The sequence below is a fragment of the Colletotrichum phormii genome, assembly GCF_030913505.1.
Source record: "Colletotrichum phormii strain CBS 102054 chromosome Unknown BDP81scaffold_5, whole genome shotgun sequence".
In the NCBI taxonomy this organism is placed as follows: Eukaryota; Fungi; Ascomycota; class Sordariomycetes; order Glomerellales; family Glomerellaceae; genus Colletotrichum; species Colletotrichum phormii.
The window spans coordinates 1,088,895-1,100,613 of NW_026851447.1; the positions used below are offsets into that span (position 1 = coordinate 1,088,895).

Consider the following 11,719-nt stretch of genomic DNA (forward strand, 5'->3'; position numbering starts at 1 on the left):
AAGACAACATCTTGTCTACACACTAACGTTGCGGCTTCTCGTCAAACCAGCCAGTACCCACGATGGACGAGAAAGTCGCCCCAGTTCCCGTGTTAGACGGGACAGAGGACACAAAAGCACCCTCCATTGTCGCTTTTGAGGAAACTAGAGAGCGTTGGAACGGAACCCGCATCAACACTTACCGCTTCTTCGTAACCTGTGGGAGCTTCATCATAATGGGCATGAACGACGCCGCTGTCGGTGTAAGTCTAAGATTCTACGATACTCAAATTTATCAAATGCTTACAACTGTCTGCCTACAGGCCCTGATTCCTTATGTAAGTGGACACGAACCTTCAACTCCCACTGAGTAACATGAGTCTGACGTTGGGGTTCAGATCGAAACGTACTACGACATCACGTACACCGTCGTCGCCCTACTCTTCCTTTCGCCATTCATTGGCTACCTGGTAGCAGCCCTATCCAACAACCTCATACATCACAAGCTCGGTCAGCGAGGCGTTGCAGTGCTTGGCCCCATCAGCCGCATGATCGGGTACATCCCCCTCGTCACCCATCCGCCTTACCCCGTCCTCCCCGTTGTCCTGCTATTCGCCGGCTTCGGTAACGGCCTCGAAGACAGCGCCTGGAACGCCTGGGTAGGCAACATGCAGAACGCCAACGAGCTGCTCGGATTTCTTCACGGCGCATATGGCCTGGGCGCGACCATCGGGCCCCTAGTCGCCTCGGCCATGGTGACCAAGGGCAAGCTGCCGTGGTACTCCTTTTACTACGTCATGATTGGCGTTACCGCGGTGAACTTCGTGGCCGCTATCACGGCGTTCTGGGGCGCAACGGGCAAGATACACAGGGACACCCACCAGTCTTCGACGGGGGAGAAGAGAACGACGACTTTGACCGTGTTACGTCAACCACTCACTTGGCTTCTGGCCTTGTTTCTGCTGGGCTATGTTGGAGCAGAAGTCAGCCTGGGCGGGTGGGTTGTTACATTTATGCTCCGCGTGAGGCATGCTGAGCCCTTTCTGGCTGGCGTCACCGTGGTGCTGTTCTGGTAATTACGTTCCTATCCAAGCCTGTTCCACTATAGGATCCCTACTAACCCCGTATTCCATAAGGCTGGGACTGACGATAGGTCGAGTCATTTTGGGCTTCATAACAGGGCGCATAGGAGAGAAGCGCGCAATCGCAATCTATCTCCTCATCTCACTAGCACTCCAACTGCTCTACTGGCTCGTTCCCAACTTCGTCGCCTCCGTCATCTTCATCACATTCCTCGGCTTCTTCCTCGGCCCCCTATTCCCCGCCGTGATCGTCACCGCGACCAAATTGCTCCCCAGCGACTACCATGTGGGCGTGATTGGATTTGCCGCTGCCTTTGGCGGCGGTGGTGCAGCAATCTTTCCGTTCGCCATCGGGGCTATTGCCCAAAGCAAAGGCGTTCAGGTGCTACAGCCCATCATATTGGCTCTTCTCGTATTTCTCTTACTCTTGTGGCTGTGCGTTCCCGGCGGATTCAAGAGGGGTGGGCTCGAGAGGGCAAGGGAGAATAATGAGGGTCTTGGTAGCGATGTCAAGAGTCTATTTTCGTCGATCAAGCAAAAGCTACGAGGTTTAAGCTAGTAGTCTATTGAATGAACATATCTCTCTGCTATCAAGTTCCGATGTTTCGATGCAAATGGCCCACGACTGTCGAACTACTGCCGGACGTAGTAGCTCGTTGTACCCCATCAGCCAACCATCCACAACATTGCGTTTGCAGAATGAATCGTTCGTTCTCAACTCAGTTAAAGTACAGGACGGCGGGTTATGGGTGATGTTGAAGAGAGGCGTGATACGACCGCATACTATTCGACAGGCCTCTTCTCGCTCTCCGAGAACTGAACCGTCTCCTTGTACTGGATTGGTTTGGGTCGTAAGGATGTTTGCCCCGTGCCATGTTGGGAAAGAAGACTTGGATCGAAACGGAAGCTGTAGCTCCCTGGAGTCCAAAATGTTCCCATGGCGTAGCATGTTGCGCCACCTCCTACGATGGCGAAGTTTCCATTTTCATAATGCACGACGGAAGACCCCATCAAAAAGGGGCGCATCAGGCCGGAACTGTCTGTGCCATCAAGCGTGGCTACCACACTCACGTCTGTTTCAGTTGTTTTGAGAATGAGGATGTCGTATGCTGATGAAAGCTGGACCCCTTTAATCACTCCGCCAAGCAATAGCGTGTAATTAGAAGACTGAACAGCAACAGAGCCGAGGCGGGCCAGAGAGCCGGGCATACCCCCGTCTTCTGGGGTTCGAAGCTGGAATGACAGTACAGGCTACGAATGGGCGTTAGCGAGTGCAAAGAATATTATCTGAAGAGTCGAATTGGTACATACCTCGGGCTCGGAAACATCCAATCTCCAAGTATAAAGTTCCTGGTTGATGACGCTGTCCTCAAGGCTGCCTCCGGATAGGAAACCAGTGAAAGCTCGAGATCCCACTTCGCCTACACAGATGAATGTAGCGCTGTACAGTGCAGGTGGCGCAGACTGTACGTGGCACTTTTCCCAACCCTCTGCAGGATCAAACAGGAAGTACTCGGCTGATGTTTCAATGTGATTCTTCCTACCGCCAGCAAGGAGGGCAAGAGACGAAGAGCCAAGTCGAGTCACGGAATGCCTGAAAAGGGGGACGGGGAGATCCTTTGTCGGTTCCCAGGCAGAAAGATTCTTGTTGAATAGCCAGCAGTCTCCGAACGCCGTTGATGGGGACGCGCGACCACCCGCGAGAAGAACGCCAGCGCTGCCCAGATCCGTAAGGCTGTGGCATACTCTGGCAGATGGCATGTTGACGGACTGGTTGGAAGACACTGTCTGACTGGATATTTTGTACAGGTCCTCGGAGTTCATCCGTCCAACGGGACCCTGTCCGAAGTTGTGGGAGATAGACCCACCGCTGTTGGGCTCTCCGACGAGCATTGCGGCGCCGAGCCGGCGGTGCCCACGAGCAGACTCATAGGGGCTCATGTTCATTGAACATTGGAAGGATGGAATGTTGACTTCTCCATAGACCTTGAATACATGGCCCTGAACTTCAGACCTCGGAGTTGAGGCAAGGATGACGAAGTAATGGCTGGCGAAGAGAGCAAACTCTTCCAGCTCGTCGAAGGACTCAACCGAGTCAAGGGCTCGTCTCTCTTCAGCAGTCATGAACAGATCGTCAGACCAAGCCTCCCAGAGTGTCCAACTCTCGGCTGATGGCCAGCCAAGAGACTGAAATCGCTTCTCCTGACTGGCCACGGTGGGATAGCGATGGACCGACTTGAGTGGGGCATTCATCTTGTTGAAGTGCCCAAGCATCGTGTGAGCAAAAGGATGATCGGGCCCATCTGGTAGGATTTGTTCCAGTAGACAGAACTCAGCTACGTGTTTGATTAGAGTGTGTCAGAAAGTCCGAGGTAATAAACGTACCATTTCCAACAGTGGCTGCCCACTCAATGACTCCATTCGCACCTTTCGTGTCCATGTAAGTAATGGAGACTTCGGCCACGAACAAGAACTCGGTATTGGGCACGTCAAAGAGCGCGTCAAGACAGCTCTGCAGAACCGAGAGCTGCTGGAGGTTGCATCCCACTTGACAGTACTTCTGGCTTTTGAGGACGATTGGGGAATCGTCATTTACCTCCCAAGCCCCCATCAGATCTTGCAGCTCGGGGGTCTCGAGTACTATCTGCCGCTTCTTCTGGATAAGATCTGGGTAGTCGACATCAAGGAAAGTAACATCTCGACATGAATCGGGATAGCGCACTTGGCACTGCCACGGCAGAACGTCGCTGTCACGAAGCGTTAATCATGTAACAGCACCCATAAACACGGAAAGCAACACAGGGTGGAACTCACCTCCCGCAGCCAAGATTCACGATGACTTTCTTTCGGGTTGATGGCTTTTCGAGAAACCGGCGAACTAGAGTGTCGATGACTTTGAGTCTCAGATGATAGCCTCTGTTGACGAGGGGTGCCCTTCTCCGGAACTTTTTCACAAAGAATTGAAAGTAGTGAGGCTCGTCAGGATAGTAGAGATGTTCCTTGGATGGCATTTAGGCTTGCTGTCTCAACCAAGCTAGCAATAGTAAGACTTACGACACTGCGTTTTGAGACTATAGAACTGTTGTTCGTCTAGGAGACAGGGCGTGTGAGTGACATTGAATGAAAAGATGGATGTTGGAGACGTACTCACGGCCATGATCAAGTCGTCCGAAGCCCGACTTTTCTGAACATCCTGAGTTGAGGGAGCCATCTTGAACAGATCACGACAAAAGCTTGCGCCCGGTCCAAGGTACTTCGTGTCGTGGATTACAGCAATCGTGAGAGTCTTGGTTTTGGCGCCGCCAATTTTTTTTACTCAGAACGAAATTTACAAAAAAGTTCCCTCCTCAGTGAAAGGCGCCAAACAACGGGGCTCCGAGCTTCTAAACCCCCATTGCGGGATAAAGGCGGTTGGATCACATTCCATGACACTAAATCCCAGAACATCGTCAAGAGCTGTGGAATACGGCAAGAAAGGCTAATTCAAAGGGGAAAAAATTTTAATTACAGCTAGAGAATGCAGCATAATCCGCGTAGACTTGGTGATTCCAACTCATTGTTTCCTGTCTGTGCCCCTCACCTTGATGTTTGTTCGCATGGGAACTGGAAGTCTTATCTTATCAGCACTGTTCCCCGAAACAGTACGTATTGAGGTACCTCGAGTTCCACATGCCGGCCCAATCGGTCACCTGTCGCGAGTTTCCAAGCCAGCTGCCCAGAGCTTGAGCCACACGTGCCATGAGCACACCGGGGCACCCAGCCATTTCGGCTGCACGCGGACAGTGAGCTCCCCTGCGGCCCTGTGTGCTTGCCTTGCTGAGAGCGCTCAAGGCAATGGGGGTGCACGAGAGGTATTGGTATTGCATTCAAACTACCTTGGTTTGTGGATGCCTATGTAAAGCAGGTCTCTATACCTGCTGCCTCAAGTGAGGTGAAATGCCTGAACGCATCATCGTATATTCTATCTTAGGTAGGCACGCACGGCACGTAGACATCCTCCACAGGCATGCTAGGTACTTACCGAAGGTACGGTGCTCTGTTACTTCTGTATCCGTCCGCGATGAGCTCTTCTAAGGCGCTAGGACCATGGGATTACATAGCTTCCCCGCCGCCCCCCCCCCCCCACTGGATTGACATCGGGGTGCCTCCTCCATTCACATTGCGTTGTGAGCCGTCCCGCCTGGATCTGCTTCCACAAGCTACCTTACGCCAACATCGACCTTCCTTGCCCGACCTCTCTGACTTTGCTTGACCGCAACGGCCGCTCCCTCACCTCGACTTCCCTCTGCTGTTGCGCTGTCGCCATCTTGCGCCAAATTCCTCCGACCTTTCAACTGCACTCAATCCCTCGTCGTTTTTGTCGCCCTCATACCGAACATCGCCCCATCTCGAGACTACGATCGTCCGTTCGGATTTGTTGGCAGCTGAAAGCCGCCAGCCGGACCCGAGCCGCTGCGTCCTACTTCGGTCTAACCAACAATACTCTCCTTCTCGAGTACACGCGGAAACACATATCGTGTCCTGTCCACGCCGTCTATTCTCGACTTCTTCTCGGTATACCGTCGACTACCTCTACCCCAGACCACCACGACTGAGTCTTTTCCTGCTTGCGCCACTGGTCCCGAGATTCTGCTGCCAGTGTGGGGCCTTGACTAGCACGTATTGCGACGCATTTCGTATCGCGAATATCCAAATCCGCAGGACCTGCTCATAGTGTGGACACACATATTTGGGTTGCCTGGTCCTCATCGATCGCCGGCGCTGCCCGGGCGTTACAGAACCTGCTGTTCCAGAACCGCCGCCCGTATCGAGATCGTGATCCGAGCAGCGCATCATGGCGAGCACCGCCCTAAACTTCATTACCTTTAACCAGGACCACAGCTGCCTGGCCGTCGGTGAGACCCCCTCGTATCTGCTTTCTTGATCCCAGATGATGTTTCATGGATCAAGTTTACTGACTGTCTTGCCTTGCATTTTGATAGGTACTTCCAAGGGCTTCCGAATCTACCACACCGACCCGTTCTCCAAAATCTTCAGCAGCAACGATGGCAACATTGCTATTATTGAGATGCTGTTCTCGACTTCTCTTGTCGCCCTGATCCTGTCTCCACGACACTTGATAATACAAAACACAAAGGTTAGTGCTAAACACATGCTGGCAACTAGACGTGCCAGGTTATGAAACTCTACTGACGTTAAACAGAGATCCTCGGTCATCTGCGAACTTACCTTTCCATCTGCCGTGCTCGCCGTGCGTCTCAACCGGAAACGTCTTGCCGTCGTTCTCGAATCCGAAATCTACTTATACGACATTTCCAATATGAGCCTTCTTTTCACAATTCCTACGTCTCCCAACCCAGGCGCAATTTGCGCTCTATCACCCTCCTCGGAAAACTGCTACATTGCGTACCCTTTACCGAAACCTCGGGAGGACTCGGGAGACAAGAGACCAGCCCATGCGCCTCCTCTCTCAACATACGTTGCACCGACATCGGGAGAGGTTTTGGTGTTTGACACGCTCACATTGAAGGCTGTGAATGTCATTGAGGCTCATCGGTCACCGCTGTGCTGCATCTGCCTCAATAGTGAAGGAACACTTCTGGCCACAGCGAGTGAGACTGGTACCATCATCCGCGTCTTCTCAGTCCCTGGAGGTCAGAAACTCTACCAGTTCCGCCGAGGAACCTATCCATCCACTATTTACAGCATGTCATTCAACCTCAGCTCTACCCTTCTCTGCGTTTCCTCGACTTCCGATACTGTCCACATCTTCCGTCTCGGGGCCCCTCCTCCAGGCAACAATTCCGCCGCAGCAGCAGCAGAGACACCTGCTTCACCTCGCCAGGATCGCTGGTCGAGGTCGCGCAGCTACGACAGCAACAATGAGTCGCCTGTGGGGAGCGCGGCTGGTTCTCCACGAAGCGACCTGGCGGAACCCGCTGGGCTAGGCAATGGCGGCTCTTCCCATCCCCAGCAACAGATCAACAGGCGGCAAAGTGGCTCCTTTAGTAGCATGCTCCGGCGCTCGTCGCAGATTATGGGTCGCAGCGTGGCCGGTGTCGTTGGCTCATACTTGCCGCAAACGGTGACGGAGATGTGGGAGCCCCTCAGAGACTTTGCGTACATCAAGATTCCAAAGTCTTCCAATTCGCCGACGGGCCAAGCCCGTGGGAACAACAACTCGAGCGGTTCGCAGCCGCTGACTGGCCCGCTTCGAAGTGTCGTGGCCATGAGCAGCAGCAGTCCTCAGGTAATGGTAGTCACCAGTGACGGTGGCTTCTATGTGTACAACATTGACATGGAGCATGGCGGAGAGGGCTACCTGGTCAAACAATTCTCGTAAGTCATTACACCGTTGTCTCGTCATCGTTATATGTTCCTGGTCCACAGTACTAAGCTAATTAATGTCTTTGGCAGGGTCATTGATGGCGACGACAAGTTGGACGCGTCTTCGTACGGCACGTAAAGCAATGTTTGCGTACCTCGTAAAGCGAGATGATGAATGGCGATTGGGACTTGTTGGAGTGAAAGATGGGGGCCGATTCTGCATTAGGAGGCGTACGGACGACTTTCTCTATCTTCTTCTACCTCTGTTTATTTTGGTCTGTACCTAAAGGAGACGGTATGGCCCATGGGGAGGGAGGCTACAGCACCTTGCATGCTTGACCTAGGTAATTTGGAGCAACTTGCTTGCCCAGTGGCTGACTGCTACGAAAGAGAGCGCATTTATTCGCTCGAATGCCAATCACATATTTAAACGGCGTTAACGAGCCCCGCGAACTCGCCTGTGATCTACTACACAGGATCGCGCCAGATCATATACTAGACCGAAACTTTCTCATCATACCAATAATCAAGTAATTTGAAGCTAAGTCGGAACGGGAACTATTTTGCCCAATGCATGGCAACCAACTAGCTTCAGAACACTACGCACGATTAAGGGGGAAGTTAATGGTACTGAATGGTGTGCTTTGTTGCTTGCTGTCCCCGCTTCATCCCTCCAGCAAGATTCCGTCACTGTCACTGATCGCAGGTACCCGATGATTTGGCGGTCAAGTATCCTTTATTATCAAAAGATTGTATAGACAGAGGCTGTGAGGAGGCCCCCACCACTCCCACCACTACCACCCTAGAAACAGACATAGTCAAGTAAATACCAGGCCAGCCGAGCTACAGCTGTCGAAATCATGCGCCGGACTGTCCATCCCAAAGTGCCCGAAGAATCAAATCTCACCCACAGGAGATAATACCATAGCGCCGTTCCATCAGTCATATATCCGCACAAATCATTCCACATGAAGTTTTACCATTGAGGATACAACCTGAACTAGACAGCTACCGACCGGGCCTTGGACCCGGCTGATCAGCCTTCCCTGATGTATCCAACACTGGTGTAAATATAATATTAAAGAACGTCCGACGATCCACGTGGGCGAATAAACGAGAGATATGGTCTCGGAGTTGACGCAAGGTAGAAGAATACGCGTCACGCCGCCGACTTGAGAAAGTAGCCGACTTTACCTCGCGTAAGGACGGTTCATCAGGGCAATCTCTCTGGCAATTTCACCCCATTCGAGTTCCCGCTTCACCCTAGACGAGCCCTTTTTCTTCAATTGATTGAGCTCTTCCCATTTGAGAAGCTCGTAGGCGAAACGGAGGTGTGGTTGAATAATGACATTGAGCCTGCGGGCTCGGACGAAGCAATATGCTCGAGGAAATGACAGTCCCAACGATCGCATTACTTCGGCGATGCAAATGGTAGCACTGCGCGATACTCCGACACGGCAATGTACCAGTGTGGCTGTTCCGTTGCGCCGGCCACGTTCTGAGGTAAAACGAGTAAGCACTGTTCCGACGTTCAACATATGAGGTATTGCTGACTTACCAATAAAATCAAGGCATCTCTCAAATTCATCCGTCAAAGGATCAATTCCGTTATCCTGCACTCCCTGTACAATGCAGACGTTTTCTGGACCCCATTGCTCTAGCTCGCCTTCCCTCCACATCGAAGTCTCGCCAACACTCAGGATTTGAGTTATCCCCATGGCCCTCAAAAGGTCGGGATTGTTCGCGTGACATAGGTTGCCGAGATACATGTATTCGAGAACTCTGCTAGGCAATGATCCATCGAGGCCGGGAAGCCACGCTGGTTCCTTTATTAATGATGTGATCTCGCCGAGGCCCTTGCCCGAGTGAACAGGCGACTCATGTAGCAATCGGGCCTCGATACACGTCAGAAGAGCAACATCAGTAGGATAGGCGAAGAAATTCCGCTTCTTGATGGTATGCAAGTCCAGCCACGCATCGGCAATGCCTCTGCCAGTGCTGTAGCTGAAGTATGCGATTCCAAGCATGGTGGACTCAGTGTATCCGTCGGCACAGTGGATGAGGATCTTTCTCTCTCTCCTATTAACAGGCGGCAAGGTCTGCCCGTTCATGTCGATGTCGCCGTCCCCATCGATATCGGTGCTGTTCGTGGCTGGAAGCGTGCCATGGGCTAAGTGATAAATCCATTTGCAGGTTTCCAAAATGCCATCGGCTTCAGCTTGTGACCAGGTGGGTGGTAGAATGCTTCCAGAGGAAGGGAAGTCAATATAGGGCCTCTGAGCAGGTTCAACCCGAGACTCAGCCAAGGTCCGCAGCGCTGAAGGGTTAAGCCGACCAACATCACTACATTCGATCAAGACATCGAACTGTTCGTCTTCCCCTGAAGAAGGCTCTGGTGTTGGGCCGAGCCAAACGTTGTGGGAGATTTCTGATGCTCTGGTCATGTCGTACATCTCCTTCCGCTCTTGGTGGAAAAAGTCGAGGACATTGCCAGTCAGCTGGCCCCGAGCGTCGACAGCAACAATCTCTTTATGGTTGGTTTCAAAGTTGTCAAAAGGCGAATAACACATGAATGTGTTGTATTCGGGAACAGAGTGGCCCTGAGCTTCGTGCCTCTGTCGCCATCGAAGCTGTGCCGTCGCAATATCGAGGCTCACTTTGCGAACGGCCGTTTCATCCTCGCCGTAAACAATGATGTCTGAAACCATGGCGGCTTTGGCAGATTGAATCTGGAAATTTCTCACACAAAAGCCATCGCGGGGGTCGACATCGAGGAACTCGGGGGCGGCGGCGGCCAAGTTGATGAGTTCTTGAGGAGCTATAGCACCTTTGAGACGGGCGACGCTCAGATCACCGTCCGCTTTGACGAGTGTAACCCCCCGGACACATGTAGGTGTTCTGCGGAGTGAACGATGACGGGCAATAAAGAATGCTTGCTGGATATGGTTATGGGGATGCAGACCATGGAACCATGGGAAGACTTGATTCGGATCCGGCAAGGGCTGGCGGGAGATGTAGTCGACAGCAGCAGCCACATCAGTGGGGCTGACGGTATAGACGGTGGCCGGGCCCGACTCGAATTTGGAGAACTTGTCGGGGGGAAACAGCAATGAAGTCTGCTGGATCAAATCGTCGTCGCGAGGAGGTGATGGAGGAGGAGTATTGGGCTCTTCGGCGGGAATAGGACCAGGAGGACAAACTGGAAGATGCTTGTTTGGTACGGGCACTTGAGAAGTGCCAATGGACTCGAGCGATATGGTTGGGACGGGTCCCACCGTCGACGTTGGGCGATGCGGGGCAATAGGTCTCGGGAGGGCGATTGTCGCCATACTGAAGTATGTATGCTGTTTTCTGTGTTCCTGTTTCCTTCACTTTGTTGCCTTGAGCCAACAGTTGATCGCAATCGACGCTGTGTGCCGGCTTTCTGCGAATAGCTGGGGCTGGGTTGGAAAGACGGTGCTACTGCAACCAAGGCCTAAACCCACAGGTAGAACCGGGTGCGTCTCTTGTGCCGAGCTGGTGATAGCTGTAATCCGACCAAACTATGTTAGACGTCGAGTTGGCAACAGACACAACAGAGAAATGATGGAGGAGGCCGTCGGATGCTCATGCGATGATCAGGAGAGAGAAATACACTCGACTTGACCGTCTGATTGATCTGAGTCTGAGATATGTTGGAAGGAAGAAGGAAGAAGAGCGTTTGTCACTGCAACAGGTTGGGGTACTAATTAGACGGGCGTGGGAACACGGGGGCAGGACAAGGGGATAGGCAAGGTGGGGAGAGCAGAAAGAGAGGGCCAGGAAGGGGGCGGCCGGGGAGGGAGACAGGAGAGAGAGATGATATCTGGACGCAGTGAAGGGTAAGGAAGGCACTCGAACTAACCGTAAGTCGGCTGGGCTTTGGATCGACTGGCTGGGGTGATGGGCGATCCTTATCGTGCGTGCCCAAAAGCAACCAAACAGCAGGGTAGCTTCCACTTCGGCTCAGGTAGAGTGTGGTAGTGTAGGTGCGTTCCGGTAGTAGCGAGAATGCAGTAGCGCCAGTTCGTGATAAGCCGGGCGGCAGTGTCTCTAGTCTCTCTTTCAAGTTTTCTCTGATGGCCTGTTTATGGATGATACAATCGGCTCTTTGAACATGAGGTGAGTGAGTGTAGTGGGAATTGAGCGTCGAGACCGACTTCGAAGCTACCAGTACGAGGACGGGGACGAACAATGTTCTACTGAGGCGGAGAAGGATTATTCTGATGGTGGCAGGAGGTGGGCGGGCGGCATCCTGTCAGAGGAGAGAGGGTGTCGGATGATTGGGGAAAGAAGAGAAAAGGAGCGAACAC

The 11,719-nt window shown here is 52.7% G+C and overlaps 4 protein-coding genes across 4 annotated transcripts; 2 read left to right on the forward strand and 2 right to left on the reverse strand.

The window, feature by feature from the left end:
- Positions 1 to 62: 62 nt before the first annotated feature.
- Positions 63 to 1,620, forward strand: BDP81DRAFT_391667 (major facilitator superfamily domain-containing protein; the record flags this gene model as incomplete). Its single annotated transcript, XM_060587572.1, has 4 exons — positions 63 to 242; positions 303 to 317; positions 378 to 1,051; positions 1,116 to 1,620. 4 exons carry the CDS (start codon positions 63 to 65, stop codon positions 1,618 to 1,620), a joined length of 1,374 nt encoding a protein of 457 aa, XP_060448188.1.
- A 224-nt stretch (positions 1,621 to 1,844) lies between these two features.
- Positions 1,845 to 4,272, reverse strand: BDP81DRAFT_447245 (S-adenosyl-L-methionine-dependent methyltransferase; the record flags this gene model as incomplete). Its single annotated transcript, XM_060592161.1, has 6 exons — positions 1,845 to 2,312; positions 2,373 to 3,397; positions 3,447 to 3,808; positions 3,876 to 4,060; positions 4,116 to 4,151; positions 4,213 to 4,272. 6 exons carry the CDS (start codon positions 4,270 to 4,272, stop codon positions 1,845 to 1,847), a joined length of 2,136 nt encoding a protein of 711 aa, XP_060448189.1.
- Positions 4,273 to 5,895: 1,623 nt separating this feature from the next.
- BDP81DRAFT_459017 (WD40-repeat-containing domain protein) lies at positions 5,896 to 7,527 on the forward strand (the record flags this gene model as incomplete). The annotated part of the gene is made up of 4 exons (XM_060593494.1): positions 5,896 to 5,956; positions 6,044 to 6,198; positions 6,265 to 7,400; positions 7,479 to 7,527. The coding sequence occupies 4 exons, from the start codon at positions 5,896 to 5,898 to the stop codon at positions 7,525 to 7,527; spliced, it is 1,401 nt and encodes a 466-aa protein (XP_060448190.1).
- Positions 7,528 to 8,105: 578 nt separating this feature from the next.
- Positions 8,106 to 11,192, reverse strand: BDP81DRAFT_421360 (dual specificity phosphatase). The gene is made up of 2 exons (XM_060589910.1): positions 8,947 to 11,192; positions 8,106 to 8,886 (listed from the first exon to the last, which is right to left on the reverse strand). The coding sequence occupies exons 1-2, from the start codon at positions 10,715 to 10,717 to the stop codon at positions 8,579 to 8,581; spliced, it is 2,079 nt and encodes a 692-aa protein (XP_060448191.1). The 5' UTR covers positions 10,718 to 11,192; the 3' UTR covers positions 8,106 to 8,578.
- Between the last annotated feature and the right edge of the window lie 527 nt (positions 11,193 to 11,719).

Excerpts from the sequence above, each read along its gene's own strand:
- BDP81DRAFT_421360 (XM_060589910.1), bottom strand. The coding sequence starts at position 10,717 with ATGGCGACAATCGCCCTCCCGAGACCTATTGCCCCGCATCGCCCAACG. Across the intron at positions 8,887-8,946 it reads GAGATGCCTTGATTTTATTG|AACGTGGCCGGCGCAACGGA; the intron begins GTAAGTCAGCAA and ends GTTTTACCTCAG.